This window comes from Artibeus jamaicensis, unplaced genomic scaffold (genome assembly GCF_021234435.1).
Source record: "Artibeus jamaicensis isolate MK-2021 breed Jamaican fruit bat unplaced genomic scaffold, CSHL_Jam_final contig_432, whole genome shotgun sequence".
Lineage (NCBI taxonomy): Eukaryota > Metazoa > Chordata > Mammalia > Chiroptera > Phyllostomidae > Artibeus > Artibeus jamaicensis.
Genome location: NW_026521828.1, coordinates 12025496 through 12047022, shown reverse-complemented (window position 1 = coordinate 12047022; position 21527 = coordinate 12025496). Strand labels below are relative to the sequence as shown.

The window sequence follows — 21527 nt, the reverse complement described above, 5'->3', positions numbered from 1 at the left end:
TCTGGCTATTACAAATAAAGCTGCTGTGAATATTCATGTACAAGTTTCTACGTGAAAATAAACTTTATTTCTCTGGGAGGTATACCCAAGGGTGCGACTGCTGATTTGTAGAGTAAGCCCATGTTTAGTTTTAGAAGGAACTTCCAAACCAGCTTCCAGAGTGACCATACCAGCTATGTATGAGTGATATTGTTTCTTTGTATCCTTGTCAGCATTTAATGGCATTATTATTTTTTGGCAGTTATTAATTGTGCAAATGTTTTGTTAGATATAAGCCATTAAGTATTTAATTTTTCTTGGAGTGATTGTAAATGGCAATGTGTTTCTAATTTCAGTCGCCACATGTTCATTGGTAGTGTATAGAAATTGATTTTGAGTGTTAACCTTGTATCTTGTGACCCTTCTGTACTCAATAGTAATAGTTCTATGGATTTCTGGTTAGATTTCTTGGGATTTTTTATGTAAACAGTTGTCTGCAAATAGAGATAATTGCATGTCTTCTTTTCCAATCTGTATACTTTTTTTTGCCTTATTGCAATGGCTACAACTTCTAGTTAGAAAGCAGTGGGTACAGTGAACACTCTAGCCTCGTTCCTGATCTCATTTGGAAAGCATTCAGCCTTTCACCTTTAAGTATGATGTAAGCTGCAGGGTTTTATAGAAGTTTCCCCCTGTTTCTGTGCCCAGAGATTTTCTTTATCGTGAATGGGTGTTGAATTTTGTCATGCTTTTTTGGCATCAATTAATAAGCTTATACACTTTTTTCCTTCACCTCTTGATATGGTAGGTTAATTATATTGATTTATTTTTGAATATTGTACTAGCCTGGTTTACCTGGAATAAATCCCACTTGGTCATGGTATAGTATGTTTTTTATATTATTGGATTGTCTCTTGTTTTTTACTCACCCTGATATTTACTCTGACGAACGTAGAATTCAGAACGGTGCCTTTATATAAATGTGCAGACTGTCCGCCATGACTGCTATTCTTTTTTTTTTTAAATATTTTATTTATTTATTTAATTTTTTAGAAGGGGGGGGGGGGTTTTGTTGGTTCTTGATATAAGGATGCTTGTGCCTCAGGCCAGGTGCCGGCCGCTGTGGTGCTACATGAAGGCCAGTGTGGTTCCTTAGGTCAGAGTTTCTCATCCTCGGTATATGAACATTTAGGGCCTAATAATTTTTCGTTGTGGGGGCTTTTCTGTGCCCTGTAGGATGTTCAGCAGCCTCCCTGGCCTCTCCGTACTAGATGCCAGTCACACCCTGCCATTTGCGACAACCAAAAATGTCTCCAGATACTGCCGCAGGTCTCCTTGCATGTGGGGTAAGGTGGGGAGGCAGTGGGAACGGCACCCCCCTCCTGTTGAGAACCACTGTCTTAATCTATTTAGCCTCTCCCCAGCCTCGCTGGGGGGACATCCTTGCATCTTGGCCATGGAACAAAGGTAGGCGTGTGGTCAGGGGGACTGCAGAAAGATCTTCCTTTTTAATAGTGATGGTGAAATAAGTATCTACGATCTCTTGAGCATTCACAATGCCAACTATGTTAAGCCTTACGTCCTTTAATACTTAGACTCAGTGAAGGAGGGTACTGGTGATATCCCGGTTTGCAAACTGAGACAGGAAGTTGAATGACTCGCCCAAGGTCACATGTTTGTTATGCGGAGCCAGCTCTGTCTGCCTCCAAACCTCATGTCTCTGCCCCTGAGATCTGCTTCCTTGCTCCTGATTCTGTCACTGCTCCCCTCCCCTCAGCGGACACAGCACGTTTCCAGGCCCTAATCTGGGTATCTAAGTCCTCCCACATTCTAACTTGCCCATCAGAAATACCCACCATTGCCCAGATGCGCAAGACATTTAGGCCCTCGCTTTAGACTGTTCTCTTAGCCTCGCTGACTCTACGCTTAGTGCTAAATCTGAAGTTCAGCTTTAAGACCCAGCTCAGCAAACTCACAATTACTAACAACCACACCTGAAACAAAAACAAAAACAAACTAGCGAACAACTAGAACAGGAACAGAACCACAGAATGGAGATCACATGGAGGGTTATCAGGGGAGTGGGTGGGGAGAGAGGGGGAAAAGGTACAGAGAATAAGTAGCATAGATGGTAGGTAGAAAATAGACAGGGGGAGGGTAAGAACAGTAAGAGAAAAGTAGAAGCCAAGGAACTTATATGTATGACACATGAACATGAATTAAAGAGGGGAATGCGGGTGGAAGGGGGTACATAGGGTAGAGGGGAGTGAAGGGGGAAAATGGGACAACTGTAATAGCATAATCAGTAAAATATATTTAAAAATAAAAGACCCAGCTCAGATGGCTGCTCCTCTCTAGAACCTTCCCTAGTCTCATCAGTAAGAATTTATGGTTCCCTTCCTAACAGTGCCATAATGTCCCCTTTTTGGTCAGTCCCATCCCTACTTGTGCTAGAGAGGTATGACCACTTGGCCAATATTATGAGCTGCCTGAAGCCTCAATCAGATCAGGCTTGCTCTCCTGTCCATGGTGCTCATCATGCACCCGGAATTAGTAACCAAATTCAGTGTAGTCTCCCTCAGTACAGTGCGGTGCCCTGGCCCCTGAGGAGTTACCGTCACTATATTTGTTTTGAGTTTGGCACTAATCTAACTGAGCACCCCTTGCTTGGACCCTGTAGATGCGTTGATGAGTCTCGAAAAAATTATAAAGCTTGTCTTTCTCCAGCCTGGTCCCTGAGAAAGTCTGTTCGTTCAAAGAGACAACTTGTGCCTCACGTCGAGATGGAGCTGGCACGGGACGTCCCAGGGCTTCCCGCGTCTGTCCCGAGGCACTGCAGTGTGGGTTGCTGTTGAGCCCCTGGACCCGGTGCCCTCAGCAGTGGCATTTCACCATTTCCTCCTGTGGAGTAAGGAGGATGGGCCGGCTGTGCTGTACTGAATTCCCTGTGGGCCCTTGGCAAGCCACCACATATCTGAAAATTTTATATATCTATCCCCTCTATTTTTCAGAATCTCTGTAATCTTCATCCAAAAGGGAATGGTTTTCCTCCCAAGGCCTTTGGCTCTGCCCTTCTTACTGAAGCTTCTTCAAACCTTTTTTGAGGTTCTAGCCATGGCTTCAGTACCCCCCCCCCCCCCACTTTGTGACCTCATGTGTCCCCCTCCAGCACTGCTCTGGTTTCTGGAAGGTGCGTCTACCTTCCGTACAAGGCCCCGAAAAGCCCTGTGTGAAGGCGCCTTTGTGCGGCCCGCTCACTCCCCCGCTATCTGGAGGAGCGTCTCAAATCCCTTTCCCATTTGTCCTGGTGGATCCCAGCTGCCCTTTCTCACTGGACTTGGTTGTAAGTCCTGCCTCCCCACCCCTTCCTGGTTGCCCCCTCTAGTAGTGCTGAAGGTTGCTGTGGGGTCCTAAGGTCCACCCTCAGAACCGGAGCCAGGATCACAGGAGTGGCCTGGAGCTCAGCCCCAGGTTTGAGCAGAGTCCACCTTCCTGATTCCAGACACCCTGGTTGTTAACATGACCTGGGATTATAGTGAGGTTCTTGCCTCCACACTCGGATCATTGGATTAAGCCCTCTCAGTCCTTCTGGCTACTGTTGGCCCTCTGATGTCGTCCTGTATTTGTAATTTATTCTGTGAACCCCAATATAAGGTATGGATCTGGAGTCAGGCAACCCTGAACTGAATTCTAGGCCTGTCACTCATCCACTGGGTGACTTCACTTTAACTGACCCACATAAGTTACAAACTAGTTAATCTCTGGGTGCCTCTGCACCTCCATCTAAGAAATGGACATGATTTGATCCAACATAGTGGAGGAGTAAGTAGAAGCAGCTGAGGGAAGTAATGGGAAAAATATATAATGTAGATTAAGTTAAAATATAAATAAAAATGGGCATGATAGTACTTACCTTTGGGGTTTTTGTGAGAATTAAATAGGCAGGACATGCAAGTGCTTGCACAGTGCCCAACATCCAGCAAGTGTTAGAGGTGGTAGTGAGGATGACTGTGGTGACTGTGAAAACGCGCCATCTGGAAGTCAGAAGCCCTGGGTCTCTGCCTTTCTCTGCCACTGTTATGCTGTGTCATTCTCAGGGCGTTTGGAGCGCCAGTGGCCTGATGTGGGAGGATTTCCCTGAAAAATCTTTGGGTACTGGAGGGCTGGGTCTTGATCTCAGAGAGCCCTCTGGTGGCGTGTTCGTGAAGGTGCAGTCTCCGGAGGACAAAGGGAAGGAGGGGCCTGGTGTGTGGAGAGGCCCGCTGGGTGGACAGAGGCTGGGAGAGTAGCCTTGTAGGGAGATTCCTCAGGCTGGGTCTTGTCCCTGTGAAGTTCTAGCTGTGGGACCTCGGACAAACACCTCCTCTGTGGGTCTCGGGGTGAGGAATGCCGGGAATGGAGATAGACTAGATTAGGGGGCCCCAGGGCAGTCATTTAAAAAAATTTGAGTGGCAATGGATTTTCAAGCATGCTGGATGGAACTTGCAAATCTTTCAGCGCATGGGTATTATTGTTTTAAAGGGAGTAAAAAACTAAAAAGTCTAAATGTGCTAAAAGAAAAATATTAAGTAAATAATAGTACAGGTGGCAGCCTATTGGGGCCAAATCATAGAAGTGGTAAGCACAGCAGAAATGTAGGCAATGCTGGACTGGGTCGTTTGCCATTTCCTGCACGGTTCTGATAAGTTACTTCTACCTCCATGCTACCTGGTATTATTTCTTAGCATAAAAATCACCATTTATTGTCTGTGCTGCTGTGAGTTCTTTGTGTATATTCCTCAGAACAGTATTATGGTGCAGGTGTTATTTACTGTCTTAGTGTTACTGAAAAATGAGAAGCCAAGTGATACCCGCCTGAGTGAGAACGGGTCTGGACTTGAGCCTGGCCCAGAGCCACGGTCTGCGGTGAGAGCCGGGGGCGGGGCCGGCTCTCCAGTCTCAGGGCTGGTCAGCGAGTGTCCCGCTGGCCATGGACAGTCGTGTCGGAATTGGAGGCGTTTTTTCCCAGACAGCGTCCCGGGCCCCAGAGGTTCTAATTTTGTATGTCTGGGGTAGGGCTTAGGGATCTTTACTTTAGCTGTTCTGCTAGATTTGGGGATGACTTCTAGGGTCCCCCGAATTCTGTGAACCTCAGCTTGGAAGGGCCTGTAAGCCCTTGTGCATTTTCTCTGGCTCGACCCCAAACAGGGTAAGTGACACAGAAAATAACAGTAAAAAAGATATTTTATTGTTAAAAAAAATGACCACTGGAACCATGCTCGCTGCCTTGCACGCTCGCAGTCACACGCACAGCCACGAACCACTCACACAAACGCCCTCACCCACACAGCCCTCCTCCCCTGTGGGCAGCAGCCCCGTGGGTGAGAGTCCCGGTTGCTCTTCCTTCTGACTTTTGTCTCCAGAAACAACACATGAAAAAGCAATGGACCAGAGAGAGGATGTTGGGGGAGGGGGGGGAGTAGCGAGGCCACCGGAATTCTCCGGTCGCTGCCACTCCTGGCTACTTACACTCTACACATGTGTACAAACATATTCTTCACGGGTGCCCACATGTGCAGATGTGTGCCCACACTGACCCTCCATGCGTAGGGTCGAGTCACTGCGGGTAACACTTAGAGACGGAGGGGCAGGCGAGGGCCTGGGGCCCAGTCTGGACACCCCGCTCTCTGACTCCCTGCCTCCGCCCTCCCTGAATGGACATTCTTGGGTCCCTTGTGTCTACAGAAGAAAACTCCCTTTGGGGCAACTCATCCAGACAGCAAGGTTGAAAAGTGCCTAAAATTGTTTTAAACGATGAATTATGTCCTTCCTTCCTTTGTCCCAAAGTGCTTGTGAAACTTGGGGTGAAGAACCCAGAGTTCCATGAGGTCTGAATTCTTTGACAGAGAAGGTCCAGGCCTCTGCGAATCCTGGCTGGCCCTGGCTGATAGAAAGTCATGTGACTTAAAGAGGCTGAGCAAGTTGCTTTGTTGGAATTTGGATTAGAGATTCCAGGAGACTGAGGCCAAAGCGATGCTCCTCAGGTACCCTCGTCACCCTCATTCACGATCTTATCCCCGCACAGTGCCTGGCGGACGTACGGATGAGGCCAGGTGCATAGGTGACTTTTGGTACCTGCTCGCCTGCTGCTCACCTCTCAGTGCCTAGGAGGACACCCTGTGGCCCTCCAAGGTCAGTGACCCTGGGACCTGGGCTCTGTAGTGTGTGTAGTGGTAGCCCGTGAGGCAGGAACTGCCTCCGCATCCAGAACGGAGCTGTGGGCGGGCGCGGGAACGTGCCCCAGCGGAGCTCACCCAGTAAGTAGTTCAGGCCCCTCCTCCCTGGACACTGAGAGATGGCACGTCAGAGACAGGCTGCCTCTCGCCCATCTCTGGAGTCAGTTTGTCCTGGTTTTCCAGGGTAACTGCCTGCATCTCCTCTCTGCTCCTCCTCTCCTAGTACTGTTTTTGGAGCTCCACCCTCCGCTTCCCTCCATCCCCAGGGACCAGGTATGAGTCCGGAAGAGCACATTTCAAAGTATGGCGGCCCGGAATGGGTATGGGGGCCCACCCCCCATTTTCCCAGCCACGCTCTCCTCACTCTCTGCAAGACCGGAGGAGGGTGCCACGTCCTTGACCTGCTTTCCTCTGCGGACAGCTAGAACATGACCTCCTCGCAGCTCCCGTAATCGCTCTCTACCATGTCAGAGCCCTCATAGTTGGGGGGCGCCTGGGGCTGGCCCTGGCCTGTGGGAAGCCTACCCCCCACCTCGCAGTCGGCATAAGAGGGTCCAGCCCGGCTGAGGCGCATACTCACCCCCTTGTAGCCCCCCTCTGCCAGGCAGGGCCCTCCCCCTTCCTGCTGGAACTGTGAGTGGTAGTAGCTGATGGCTGTGTACTCATTGAGACAGGGGGCCAGCAGGCGCTCCCGGGGACTGGGGGCCCGTGGGGGCATCAAATCCTCCAGGTTCTGGTTGCTGTAACGGGGTGGGAGGGGTGCCCGCTTGTTTTCCAGCTCCAGTGGGAAGGGGAAACCCCCGTACAGACCGGCTGGTTCCGGCATCACAGCTGGGTTCTGGTGCCGGTGAGGCGAGGGCGGCAGAGGGCCCGGGGTCACTTCAGAGTGGGGGTACTCCCAGTGTTCCTTCCTGGAGTAAGTAGGGGGCCAGACTGCGGCTCCTCCCGGGTACACTGAAAGAGAATAGCAGTATTGGGTGAGCTTTGCGTGTCCCTGGTGAAGGTTCCAGCTGGCCTGATAGCTGCTATATATAACTTAGCAAGAGTTAGAGATGGCCCAGGGAGTCGGTAGATGTGTGGCTGGTCTGTGCATGTTGTCTCTGGCAGCTTAGGCTGATATCTAGAATCCAGTGGGGCCAAGTTTAAGGCCAGAGGCTTAACCCAAAACCAGTCTGTCTTGTGACTGATCAAAGGGTCAGTCAGTGAACAGGGAAGGATGTGGATGGCTCCACGCAGCCCACCCCTAGCGCTGCAGACAGCATCTGCATCCCAAGGCTTACTGGTGGGTTTCCTCTCCTTATTTGAAGGGAACCGACACACAGTTCGGAGCAGGTGTGATGGCACGTATCACAGAGCGTGATGGAATGGGGTGTGTCTCGGAAGCCTGGAGACCAGGTGTCTTCGGTCCCAGCTATGCCCCTGCCACTGAATCATTGGGTGAGTTAAAACAGGTCACTGCATCTTTATGGGCCCTAGCTACTCTACTGGCAAAAAGTTAGTGAAAATACCAGTTTTAACTATTGGTGAATACCCCAGCAATTATAAACCTCCTTTTGAGCCAAATACGAGAGGGGGTGAAGGTGCCTCCTCTCAGCCACCCAGGTCTCACCTAAGGGGCTGCGCCTCCAGACCTGGCAACCAGAAAGTTGGACTGCAGCTTCTCTTCCCCTTCCTAGAAGGGCACGCATGTGCAGCAGCCCCCTTCCTACCCCCGGGATCCTACCCACTCCTCTCCAGAGTCTGTAGGTTTCTGCCATTCACATCAACCCTGTGGAGTGTCTTGGAATTTAGAGGCCTGCATTGTGATACAGCAGAATGATCCACAGACTCTGAGTCCAGACACCTTGCTTCTGTTCTGGGCCATGAGTGCACTGTGGCCTTGAACACACTTCTTCACACGCCATTCCAAGGGATTGACTGAGGGTGCCCCAAATCCCTTGCGCCTCTGATGGTGAAGTGCTTAGGTCTACCACCCCATTCTGTGAGTCCCCAGGGCTAAGGGCCTCTGGCTATACTGACCCATCTCCTCGCCTGACCAGGTCCTCTTCATGATGGGCTTGTTGTCAGAGCGGGAGGGAACTGTGGCCGGTGGGAGTCTGGGAGGCACACTGCAGACCACTGGCTGGTGCTTAGAGCTGGGTCCAAAAGTGATGAGTTCGCTTGGACCTGAGGTCTTGCTGGGCTCTACTTGGTTCGAGTTGTTGCAGGAGCTGGTGCTCAGGGGGTTGAGCTCAATGGCAGGCATGGCTTGAGTGTCAACGCCAACACTCCTGGCCAGGAGGTCTGGGTCTTCCATGGCCACAGGCTTGTGAGACTTGTAATGGCGGCAGTAGAAGAGAAGCCCAACAGCAGTGACAACAGTGACCAGTAGGGCCACTATGATGATCAGAATCTCCTGCTGCCCCCAGTCCCCCCTTTTGATGTCAGGGGTGACTAGGCAGTATTCTTCTACGCAGCCACTTGCCTTAATTTCACACCTGCTGAGACAGAGAAGTTGGCAGGGGGCTGAGTCACTTCCTTTCCATGCCCCCTCTTACAAAGATCAAGGGGATGGAGAGCCTTGCACTCAAGCCCGCCCTCTCCAATTTTCCACCAAAAAATTGTGGATGATTATCAGACATGCTCACGTACCAACGTCAGAGCTTTCCATCCTCTACCATAATGTGTAGGACTCAGCTCCACCCCCATTCGGATGCGGACCCCGAGCACATCCATTATGTTCACCCGTGAGATCCAGACACTGGATACAGGTTTCCAACCACACACCACAATGGAGGCAGCCAACACACCTAGCTGTCCTCTACCTACACTGTCAGGGGCCCAGCTGCGAGTTAGCAGTCACTCAACAGTGGTGACCAGACATCACCAGCAGGTCACAGGGACCCCCATGGCTCTGCACAGACCTCACACTGGGCAGCGTTTTCAGAGAGAGCCCCTGGAACTACATGATCTCTCAGGTCACTTTCAGCTTAGTGTTCTTGATGTAAGGCTCTTAGGAGACTTCTATGGCTGGCTTTATCCACTTTAAACCTTTGCTCCATTCTACGTGAGTCCAAAACATCTCCCAGTGCCTGAAATTTTAGCACCAACAGTTTGTCCTTTGACATTTAACTTCTCCCCAAGTTCCTCTTTTAAAATGCAAATGCTGCTTTCAACCAAGGAGTGTCCTCCCAACACATCTACCAAATGGAGAGCCCGTGTACCACTGAGTGGTAAGTGGAGTGCGGCTGGGAGTGCCAGTTGCTAAGAAAGAGGACTTGGGTCATAAACACACGGAGGCACCTTGGGTAAGCTCTCTCCTTCTCTGGCCCTCAGTTTCCCCAGCTGTAAAGTTAGTGGGTAGACTACATCATTAGCTCACGTAGGCACAGCTTGATGGCAAAGGGCTCCCTTTGGAGTTCGTAAAAAAAAAGGATCCCAGGAATCATTACTTAGAGATTCCAAATCAGTTGGGCTAGGGACGTAGCTTTTTCATCAGTCTCCCTCATGAGTTTTAGAGGCTCATAAGTTGGGGAGCCAATAAAACCAGGTAATTGCCCAAACCTCTCAATCTCTAGGATCCTTAGATGATTTGCCTTCTCTTGCAACAAACACCTGCACCCACCCCCAACCGTCAGCCAGCATAACAGGTAGCTTGCAGTGGGGTTCACACCCTTAGCAGTGCCTGTACCAAGTGATCATTGTCCCAGGTCACTTTCTGGGAAGTCACAATCTAGAGCAAAAGACTAAAAACTTTAGCTATTTCCAGACTTTATCAAAGATCAGAATGGCCTGAGGAGCTGGTTAGACATGCAGATTCCTGGGCCCCAGTTTGGTGAGTCTGATTCAGCAGGTTCATGGGACTTGGGAAATATCTTACTAACAAGCACCTGCCTCTCCCAGAGTGTTCTGAAGCAGGTGGTCAGAGGGAGAAGCCTTGACCCATGGAAAAGGCTGAGAACCCAGGTCCTGGGGCACTCGGTCCCTTGCCTCCCATTGGCCTTTCCAGAGTTCAGAGAGCAGAGCTCCTTCCCCAAGGGCGCCACACCCAGGTGAGGAGCCGGGGCATGCAGCCTATCCTGTGCTTACCTGCCTCCTTCAGGGGAGGAGGTACAGGTTCCATCTTTCTGGCAGGCTGTCCAAGTGCAGTTCTCCCCTTGTTCACAGTGTTTCCCAGAGGACTGTGGGGGACACTTGCAGACATAGCCTGGGGGAAGAGAGGGGAGGTGAGAGAGTCAGGCAGTCCAGGCTGAGTGCCCAACACCATGTGAGGCACTGTATCCTCCTGGACAAGAAGACTGGATCCCGGCCCTCAAAGAACTTCCAGTCCTGCAGACAACAGGCATCGAAGGGGTGATGCACGTGCTCCTCATTTAGCCAGACAACACTTATTCTAAGTGAGAGTCCTCATGGAGGAGCTTATTGGAGCCTCACGACAACTCCGAGATCTTTTACTGTTGTCATCCTCGTCAGGGGACAGGCACAAGTTGATGGCAGATGAGGAAATGAAGCAGGGAGTGTATGACATTAGCTTAAGGCCGTGCAGCTTAGTAAGTGGCAATATTGGGGCTCAGACGTAGAGTTATATATAATATCGGTATATTAGTGATTATCATAAACATTAGTTTTATTGAAGGGAAGTGTGGGGAGAAGGTTTCTGGAGCAGGCACTATTTCTGTTGAGACTTGAAGGGTGAATAAAAATCAGGTGAAAAGATAGGGGAGCAAAGAGGAAGGCGTTTCAGGCAGAGGAGAGAACATGTGTGAAGGCTTAAAGGAGAGTGTGTGTAGCAAGTCCTGTCAATTAAAATGAAGCTGGGGTGGGCGAACCTGCTGGGAAAGTGGGGAGTGGGAGCTGCAGGGCGGGGAGAGGGGAGGGGCCAAGGCAAGGGGGGGTCGGTACGAGCCACATGCAGGAATCAGGGACTGGGACTCCATCCGAACAACAGGGGGAAGACACTACAAGGTTCCATGCAGAAAAGTGACGTTCTCAGATCTGCACTATATAAAGACCAGTCGTTTAATATAAAGTGCCCTCCCGGAAGATGCAGGTAGAGGTGGCTGGTGTAGTGGAAGAGGGGAGAGGTGACAGGGGCTTGAGTCAGAGCGAGGACAGAGTAGTGATGACACTGAAGTTTGTGATGAATGCAGCCTTCTGCACCAGGGGTCCCCCATTCACACCCTTCCTCCTTCCAGAAGGGAGAAAGAGACTTAGAAATCTAAGATACTTTCTTAGAAAGAAAGACTTGAGTGAGAATTATACTGGCTTCACTAGCATAGACCTGGCAGATCTCATCCTCTTATACACCAGGCGGAAAGGAAAAGAGAAGGGCATTTGGAATCAGGTGTCTTTCTGAGATCTGGGCCCAGAGCACGCCTCTCTCACTTGACTGCCACGTGACCAGGGCAAGCTCCTGCACCTTTCTGGGCTTCCCTTACATAGCCCAGCGGTTTCCTGAGCTACAGAATGGGGCTGTCAATGGCTCTCTGCCGGCCCTCCCTCCCTCCTTCCTTCTCTCCTTCCTTCATGGGGCTGTGATGAAAGGATATACTTTGTAAACTCGATAGTGATACGTAAGTGCTAGTCCGACACGCCAGGTCCTCTGAAGAGCCTCCCGGGATAAGCCTTGGTGTCAGCCCCGAGCCCCTACCTGTCCCGTGCGTCTGTAGGCACGTCCCCCCATTGAGACACGGGCTCTGGCTGCAGTCCTCGCTGCGGAGGCAGCACTGGGTGAGGGCCTGCCCCTCCAGCAAGCCTGCCGCCTTCCCGCCGTGGGCCAGCAGCTCCAGGGCCTCTCCGTTGATCATGACTGCGTCCAGGCAGCCTTCGAAGCCCTGGGAGACGTTTGCGGGAGAATGAGAGAGGACAAGGCCGCCTAGAAAGAGGTCGCTTTTGGGCCCCAGAACCTGGCAGTTCTCTGGGAGCACGAGGGAGCCATTGCCTGAGCTGTCAACCAGCAGGCGAATGGAGGTGTCCGTCTGCTTCACCAGAACGGAGTGCCACTCTTGGTCATTCACGTGGAGCGAGGAGGAAAGGTTTGCAGAGTAGCCACCAGGGCAGCGGTATTCCAGTTGGAGCCCTCCATCGACCAGCTGCAAAGAAAACCAGACGGCCCTCAGCAAAGCCAAGAAGTCCTCATAAAAGCCCTGCTCTCAGGCTGCCAGTGGGGAGAATGTGGGTTCTGTTTTCATGGGTGGGAGGGGTAGCGTTTGGTGATTCTCAGGGCTGTTTTAGGGAGCGTGTTTGCAGGGAATAAAAGCCTTCACGTGCTCTCTTGTCTATGGTTTCATTTGGCCTTCACTGCACTCCATCGGATGGTCTGAGCAGGGATGACCTCTGCATTTCACAGATGAGGAAACTGAGGCCCAGAGATACCTCGCTGTCTTTCGGACTCTTCTTCACAGGCCTCTCCCAAGTTCTACTCCTGAACATTGGCCTTGAAGGATACCAAAACCTCCCTCTCATTGCCACTCCCTTATTCAACAGTTCAGCAGTTCTTAAGGTGGGTCTCCAAGATCTACTCAGGGGATCCACGAGGGGAAACTACTTTCATAATGGACCTAAGACATCGTCTGCCTTCTCCCCTCTCATCCTGTCACACACGCAGTGGAGGTCGTCACCGCAGAGGAAGGCAGGAGCGGGTACGTAGAGCCAGCCGTCCTCGATTAGGCCAGACGCCAGAGAGCTTTTCAAATATGTAAAACCATGCCTCTGTTTTTTTGGAAAATGGAATTATTTTTCATAAAAATATAGTTTTATGTGAACATGTAATGGCTTTCTTCTTTTTAAATGAATTAACACGTAAAGATTTTAACATTTGTCAATTTTAATTTCTAATACTGAAAATGTTAATAGCTATATATAACTCATGTAAATAAAACATCTTTAGGATCTTCAGTCATTTTTAAGGAGTAAAATGTCCTGAAATCAGAAAGTGTGAGAACCATTGGGTTCAAACATTTCAGTTCCCCTCACCCTAAGAAGCGGGGCAGCTTGCGGGCAAACCTCTCCCTGGTCACCATCGGTGCGGTGGGGCTTCTCGGGTGCGATCTGAGCTACAGCGTGGTGTCTTCAGGAGTCAGCTGTTTGTACACCCCCTTCCTGATTTTTGCCCTGATTCAATACTACCTATATCATTATTACTTTAAAGAAAGCTTGCTGTTACCCAGTAAATAGGAAAATACAATGGCAAAAATAAGTACAACTCAACTCTTTGTCCTTAACTCCTTTGCCTCTGCCCAGGACCACAGTCCATCGGTCCCACATCTTTTCACGGTCTCTCGCCTCCTCAGCCGTGCCCTGCCTCCTCTCCTAATCCAGTTCAAGCTCCCTGGCTGACTTCCCAACCCTCTCGCACTTGGTCAAAGTCACTTGGCAAACCCACAAACCTGGTAAAACTCACCTGTCCCCCGCTCTGTGTGAGTGTCCTGGAGCCCACACAGCTGTGGAGAAACACACAGCCCTACTTCCGGTCTCCTTTAGTTTCATGACCACGAGTCTCGGGGGAGCCCCTCCTGCTGCTCAACGATCGTTCTCTCTCCCTTGGTCCATTTCCTCTCCTAGATGACTATTTCCGCAACTTCTCTCCCCTCGGACCTCGAACACCTCCCTCCCTATTCTCACTGTCAGCAATCAGGTGGGAACTTGCAGACACTCACAGTCACCTCTGTCCACCTTGGTGAAAGTCAGTCTTTCCATTCATGTACTAGATTCCCCACCCCGCCCCCCCAACTTACTTCCTCAAGGATAAGATTCCACCGCATCTTCTTTCTCCTGCATCTTTGTTCATTCTCTGCTGGATCCTCCCAATTGTCACACAAACATTATTGCTCTGATATTATTTTTAAAAAGCTAACTTGAACCTACTTCTCTTGCCCAACATCACTTCTTTTTTTTATTTGCTTCCCTTAGCAGCAAAATCCCACCCCCACCTACCACAACACTGGAACCACTGGTGTCAGGGTATTCAATGACCTCTGCTGCCAGAGCCAGGGGTTAATATCACTTCCCGTCTTAGCTGACTTCTCAGCGGTATGTCACCCAGCTGATCACTCTCTCCTTCCTCCTTAATACATGTTCTTCATTTGGCTTCCCAGATGCAATACTCTCTTGCTTTTCCTCCAGCATCACTGGCTGCCCCTTTCCAGTGTCCAGTGTTGGAGCCCCCTCTTTCCCAACATCTCATTGGTTGAATGTCTCAAGGATGAACGCTTGGTTCACTCACTTACTAATCTACACTCCTTGGTGATCCCCATCTCAGCGCAGGCCTTTCTCACAAACACTAGACTTATTTATTCAGCTCCACTCGGAGGTCTAATAGGCATTTCAAACTTACAGATCCAAAACCGAACTCCAGATCTTCCCCCACAACCCTGCTTTACCCATATTCTTCCCGAGGTCTCTTGGTGGCAACTTCATCCCTTCTAGTTGCTCAGGCCCAAATCTTACTCCTTCCTTTTTCTTCCAGCCCTCATTCAATTGACCAGGAAATTCTGTCGGCCTCATCTTCGAAATCTTCAGAATCTGACCTCTTCTTCCAAGTGCCACTGTCCTAACCCTGATCTAAACCGCTGTCATCTCTCACCTAAATTACTGCTTCTTGACGGGGTCTCTCTGCTCCTGTCTTTGTTCTTCCAAGCCTATTATTAGCACAGTAGCCATGAGGACCCTTTTTGCACATGTTAATTCTCTGCTCAGAACCTTCCCATGCCTTTTATTTTGCTCAGAATAAAAGCCAGAGTCCTTAAATGGCCCATGAGACCTTTACTGATCCGGGCCACTTCATTACATCTCTGACCTCAACTCCTACCACTGCTGTCCCCCTTCTCCCTTCAGTCAAGCCACGTAGGCCTCTGGGTGCTTCAGTTAAGCTAAGGGATCACCTGCCAGTTACTATTTCCTCTACCTACAGATGTCTAAGCTGACTCCCTTACCCCCTCAAGTTATTACTCAATTATTACCTCAGCAAAGCCTTCCTTGACCACCTTATTTAAAATTGCAACTCCCCAGACTCCTGATTTCCCTTAACCTTTATCTTTTTCTTTTAACCCAAAGCACTTATCACACTTGGACACACTATAATTTCCTGATTTATTGCGGTTATTGTCAGTCTTCCCTGTAGGATGAAAGTAAGAGGGGTTTTTGCCTTATTCACTGATGAGACCCAAACACCTAGAACCATGCCTGTCACTTAGTAGATTCTCAATAAATATTTATTGACTGTATTAAATTCTAGCCAAAGTCTGTTTCTCTTTGTCAAAGTGGGAGATGGACAAGGGTTCCAGAGGTGTTAACATCAGGAAGGTAAACTGAGACTTTCTAAATGACATAAGCAGAAGGCTCGAAAGACCATTAGGAAGGAAATTCCTTTTTCTTCCACGTAATGCAGCACTGGGTTTGTCGTCTGGGGCATTCCAGGGGCAGCCAGCCTCCCCCTCTTCGGAAACATTGTTCTGTTACTCAGCAGAAGTGATAAAGGCCCTAGGGCTCTGTGGCCTCCCCCCCTTTTGTCTTCTTGACTTCAGGGACTCTCTTATCTCATTGAACAGCCTGACCTTGGCCTCTGTACTTGGACATATCTCTTTAGGTGGGATGCTTTGGCCGCCATGACTGGAAGGTCTCGTGTCTTGACCCAGTAGTCAAGACCCAGCATCCCTGAAAACTGTGCAGGGGTTTCTTTGCAGAAACCGGCCTTCTTGGCCATGCTCATGTTGCCCCCACCTCCCCAGCCTGGCTCTCTGTCATGAAATCTCAGCCGGCAGGGCCTTACCTTCAGGGAGAAATGCACTGTCCCATTGCTGAACAGGACAACGGCCTGTGACTGGAGTGTTTTCAGACTGAAACGGATGTGCCAGTTGTGAGTCTCTGGGGCACTGTACCGCCCGAAGCTCTGGCCGCTGAACCTTGTGGCAGTACCTGTGAAAACAACCAGTGGGGTCACTGCCACGTGAACAGGCCCCACGCCGCCCTCCAACTGACTGTCTCATTCAACTCTTGGATGGCAAGCAGAGGCATTGTTCATTTTATAGATGAAGAAACATTGCTGGGGGGGTCACTTATCCAAGGTCACACAGCTCGGGAAGGGCCATCACCCTGCACACCCTCCTTGGGTCCCAGGGACCCTATAGCCTTGGCTTCCAGCCTGGGTCAGAAACTATGACTCAACCATTCAGAAAGTAGGAGCCAAGCCAGAAATGTAATCAGCCAAGGGTGTGGAAGTCAAAATTTCTGTCCTACATTGTTTCCATGTTATTTCTGACCTCCCTTGGGGAAGAAGGAAGTAGAATTGGAGAGGATTTTGCATATGTATGTGATTTTGGGAACACCCAAGGGGTTATTTTTGCCTCAAGACATCTCCATTATTATGAGTATAACAATTTGGGGTAAACACTTTCCAAATAAAATGCTACCAAGAGACTCTCTGTGATAAAGGATGTGATAGACCGAGTGGCCAGAACTTCTGAGTCCTGCGTACCCCAGCCCCTGCAGAACTGCTGATACAGTTGCATGAGGATTCTGGAATTTCACCTGCACTGAGTTTCTCAAGCTTATCTGACCACGGGACCCTCTTATGTGACCACCTATTCACAGTCCTTGCAAAAAGCATTCTGTGGGACCCTTCTTTTGGAAATGCTGTGTTATATGAAGTACTGCCCTCCTGAGATTTAAAAAATCTCACTTCTCCCCAGAAGTGAGTTCAGATCTTAAGTCCCTATGAATAAGCTTATAGTTCTCAGGGGGAAAGGATTAGAGTACAGGCCCCGAGACCTACAGAAGAGGGATTGTTGGAAGCTGAAAGGAGGAGAAGAGAGAACCAGAAAGCCTGAGGCATGCGGGATTCTAAAGTCCTACGAGGCTCTGACGCTGGCCATTCCATTGTAATAGCTCGTTACTGAGTGGGACATTGAAGGTGATCTAGGTGAGGAGTTCCCAAACCTGGCTCAATGTCAGCATCACCTGGAGAGTCTTTAAAAGCACAGAACGCCGGGCTCTGCCCCCAGAGTGTGACCAGTCGTTCTGGGGGCACATGAGGATCTGTACGTTAGAACACTCCCTGCGGTGGGTGCGGGGACTGGAGGAGGCCAGGGGAGGAGTCCGAGATGCCGGTCGTGTTCTGATCCCTGATCTAGGTTCTGGTTCTGGTTCTGGTGACGCCGATATATTTGGTTTGTGGAAACTTGTTGAGCTGTGCACCTATGGCAGGTGGCTATTTCTACATGTCGCCGCCCCTAAAACTAAAAAACACACAGACTTCTTCCCAAGTGATTCTGATGGTCTGTGAGCCAGCCCATCTATATTTCTTAAAGTGCTGCCCTTGGACCACCTGCTTCTGAATTGACGGAGGTGCTGGTTAAAAATGCCGATTCCGGGTCTCACCCAAGACTTTCTAAATAAGAGAACTCTGGAGGTGACACCCCAGGGGCACGCCTCTTTAAAAACACACTCCTTGGGTGATTTGCACAATCTTTAATTTTAGGACCTGTTGTCCGATGCCAGGTGGTAAGAAAGAAACTTCAGCCTTCACAGCTTCCCCTGCAACCCACTTGGGGCAAGAGAAGCAAGAAGGGAAGCTCCCACCCAAAGAGTAGCTCACCCAGCCTAAACCCAGCAGGCCCAGAGAAAACTCACCAATCTGAGAATTCCCTTCATGCAGACGGGTGCCCCCAGAGCTGGTAGGCCATGCCAGGCAGGGGGCGACGGTGAGGCAAAGTCATTCTGTTTTTGCCAATGCCCATGTGCATTGGTTTCAATGCCAGGGCTGACGGGGTGAATCCTGTCAGAAAACTGAGTTTCTGAAGAGCTGGGCAGAGAGCTCAGGCCGTAGAGTGGGAGGCACAGGTATTTGAAAAACCAGCCCTTCATGGGAGGCTGTGCAGTTTCAGGCAAACCCATGTACTACAATCCCCACATTTAAGTTTCAGCTGTAGATGGAGCTACTGCCCTGCTTTGTAACGTTGTGGTGACAGAGTTTAGGTGACAAACACAGAGCCTGGCACTTAGCAGAGTCCTTATAGCAATAACTTTTACCCTGTGAATGACAGCCACCCCTGATGGCTTGCTTATTATGGGCCAGCCGGGCAGTAAAGTGCTTTTATATCCAGTAGTTTACTCCTTAGACCAATTCATGGAGGCAGATGTTAATCCTTCCATTATTTTATGGATGAGAAACCAAAGCTCGGAGGATTTTACTAACCCTCCCCCCCCAGGGTTACACAGCTCATAGGCGGTAGAGCTGGGGCTACAGCGTGAGCCGTGGAGTCTAAACCTTCGAATCACAGCCACCGGGCTACAGTGACAGAGCGATAGATTAGGAACTGTTGATTACTGGCCACTTCCTATATCAGGCACTCTTCTAAGCAAGCACTTTATATTCCATACTTGTCTAATCCCTGCCACAGCTCAAAGGCACAGAGAGGTTAAGTGCTTTTCCTAAGGTCATGGGGCCAGCAAGTGGCGGAGCTGAGATTTGCACCCAGGCAGCTTGATGCCTGAATCTGTGCTCTTAGCCATGATGCTAAACTGCCTCTTGTATTCTTACCATTATTTTCAAAATTCCAAAAAGTGGCCAGGAATAGGGTGCCAGTATGTGACTAGGTTTTGTGAGGCCACACCGGCCTCACGGTGGCGGTCCCTGGCCTTCGGCCCTGTTGAAACTTCCCTGTCACTACCCCGCAGACCCTCCCTGGGACCCCCTCCCTGGAGTCAAGCGGGCTGAGCCCACCATGCTGGCCGCCCCGGGGAAGGCCCGTTCCTCACCATTGCAGGAGCAGCTCCTCTGCAGGCGGTGCCGCGGGGTGAGGATGCTGAGCCTGGCTGTGCTGTAAGTGGGCCCAACCCTGCGGTCCAGGTGCACTGTCTCTTGGCAGATCTGACCCTGGCAGCTTGGCCCCTGGCAGGGCACCACAGGCGTGGCTGACCTCATCTGAATTCCCACTGAGTGCTCCATCTCCCTGGCCGAGTGAGTGATGATGGTTGCCAGCTCCTGCAGCTTGTGGAAGGTCCCGGAATGCCCCTCAAAGACCAGAAGCACATCCACCCCAGCTGTGGCCTCTGCAGGCTGAAGGCTGGCCAGGTGGATGTTGGCTCTTTTGATGTCCAGCTTGTTGCTGAGGAACCTCTGCAGGTTCCGCCAGTGGTCGCTCACCAGCTCCTCCGGGGTGAGCTGGCGAAAGCCCATCCACATGCTCTGCCGCAGAGCCTCCGGCCCCACGTGCCACACGTGGACGTGGACCCCGGCAGGGGTCGTGAAGGTGCCGTCGCTGACTGTGACGGTGAACGCGTAGCGGCCCTGGGGCAGTCCCCGGGCAGCGATAATCGTGCCGTCAGACGCGCCCACCGAGAAACGCCTGTGCAGGGCCTGCTCTCCGGCCAGGCTGTAGGTCAGCGTGTCCTGCGGGTCTCGGTCTGTGGCGTGGATTTTGCCCACCATGCCGCCCTGGAACTCCTGCTCCCCGATGGTGATGAAGATCTCCAGTGGGAGGGTGGAGGGTGGGTAGTGGCTCTGCTCCATGACGTGGACTCTGACAGACGTGGAAGACGAAAGGGGAGGGATGCCGCTGTCTGACACCTGTGGGCAAGAGAGGCTGCATTACCATGGGACTGTGGCCCACAAGGCTGGCCTCCTTGGGGAATCACGTCTCTCTGCTCCAGGGCAGGCTCAGCATGTTGTCACACTTGAGAAATGGGATAATAACCCCCAAAGCACTGAAGGTTTTGTGGGGGGTTGCGTCCACACCACACAGTGAAACTGGGCTCCACTTCCCCACTGGATGTCTCTCTGAGCCTCTCCCTAAGTTCCTCCACACATGATCTGAAATTCTCTCATTCCCTCTTTCCTTAAGTGAGTCACCGAAGGTCTCCTAGTGACTCCAGTGCGTGTCCTTCAGGGCCCCTGTCGGCCTCAGGAGGTCCTCTTTGGGAATCCCCGTCTACACTGTGATCGGGCTCAGGGTTGGGCTTGGGGTTGGGTTCTCCTCCCGTCCAGCTAACAAATATTCGTTGAGTGTTTCCTGTGGGCCACGCCCTCTGCTGTGATCAGGAGAAAAGAGATGGTAAGTGGCTAAATACACCAGAGCATGTCAGACTTGGATAGTGTATGGAGGGAATAAATGGAGCAGAGTCACAGAGACGTGGAAGTTGGAAAGAGCTAACTTGGATCAGGTGCGAGAGAAGGAGTCTTGGAGGAGGAACACTTGGGCTGAGTCCTGAGGGAAGAGAAGAGGTGAGGACAAGAGGTGACTGACAGGGAACAGCTCTGGGGGCGAGGGGTGGAGGAAAGAACAGGGGAGGAAAGAACATGATGTGCTTAAAAAAAAAACAACAGAAACGGCCCTGGCTGGTGTAGCTCAGTGGATTGAGCTCTGGCCTGTGAACCAAAAGATCGTGGTTTGATTCCCAGTCAGGGCACATGCTGGACTGCAGGCCAGTTCCCAGCGGGGGACACGAGAGGCAACCATACATTGATGTTTCTTTCTCTCTCTCTTTCCCTTTCCTTCTAAAGATAAATAAATAAAAAATTTTTAAAAAGATGCACCCCCTTTAAGAAAAAAACCAGAAAGGGGACACTGTGGCCGGGGGCAGGGCAGAGGACCGGAGGTGAGGGCAGAAGGGCACAAGGTGGCATTTTATGTCACAGCCATGAAGAGCCATTGATGGTTTTAAGACAGGCAGTGATGTGATCTCATTTAAATACTCATTTAAATAATGTAAGTAAAAATTTCATTTTCTGCCCTGGGCGGGGTGGCTCAGTTGCGTGGAGCATTATCCTGTAACCCAAAAGGTTTCGGGTTTGGTCCCTTGTTGGGGCACATACAAGAAGGCAACCAATCAATGTTTTTCTCTCATGTCAATGTTTCTCTCCCTCCCTTCCCTCTCTAAAATCAATAAGCATGTCCTCAGGTGAGGATTTAAAACAATTAATTTTTCTTTCACGTTTTACCGAACTGTCCCTGCAACTTTCCACCCAGATACCAGGGATGGAGTTTTGCTTCACCTCCTCAGTGACATTATTGCTTTATCGATTGTCAGCAAGGGTCTCCAAATTTTCAACAAGGGTTTCCAATTTTACCCTGTTCGCATGCACTCCATGGCTCTGAGTGAGTGAGCCTCAGAGCAGAGGCTGTAAAATTACACCCACTGCTGGGAACTGCGCATAATGACACTGATGAATGTCAATAGCAACAATAATAATGACTACTACTACTAAGTATAATATAGAACGAACATTAACAGAGTACAAACTGTGTACTTTAAAGGCATGATCACAGTTTGTCTTTCTTATGAGACAAGAGCTGTGATGTCTCTCATTTTACAAAAAATATAATTGAGGCTCAAAGGGGTGGAGTAACTTGCCCA

General features: G+C 50.4%; 1 protein-coding gene across 1 annotated transcript in view; it reads right to left on the bottom strand.

Annotated features, from left to right (window-relative positions):
* Positions 1–5218: 5218 nt before the first annotated feature.
* Positions 5219–21527, bottom strand: part of FAT2 (FAT atypical cadherin 2) — a 71862-nt gene continuing 55553 nt past the window's right edge. Inside the window, exons 19-24 of the mRNA XM_053665948.1 lie at positions 18930–19740; positions 15943–16088; positions 11824–12265; positions 10263–10380; positions 8214–8671; positions 5219–7148 (exon numbers count right to left, since the gene is read on the bottom strand). Of these exons, the coding sequence (XP_053521923.1) occupies positions 6616–7148; positions 8214–8671; positions 10263–10380; positions 11824–12265; positions 15943–16088; positions 18930–19740 (2508 nt within the window). The 3' untranslated portion in view covers positions 5219–6615. The remainder of the gene's footprint in view (positions 7149–8213; positions 8672–10262; positions 10381–11823; positions 12266–15942; positions 16089–18929; positions 19741–21527) is intronic.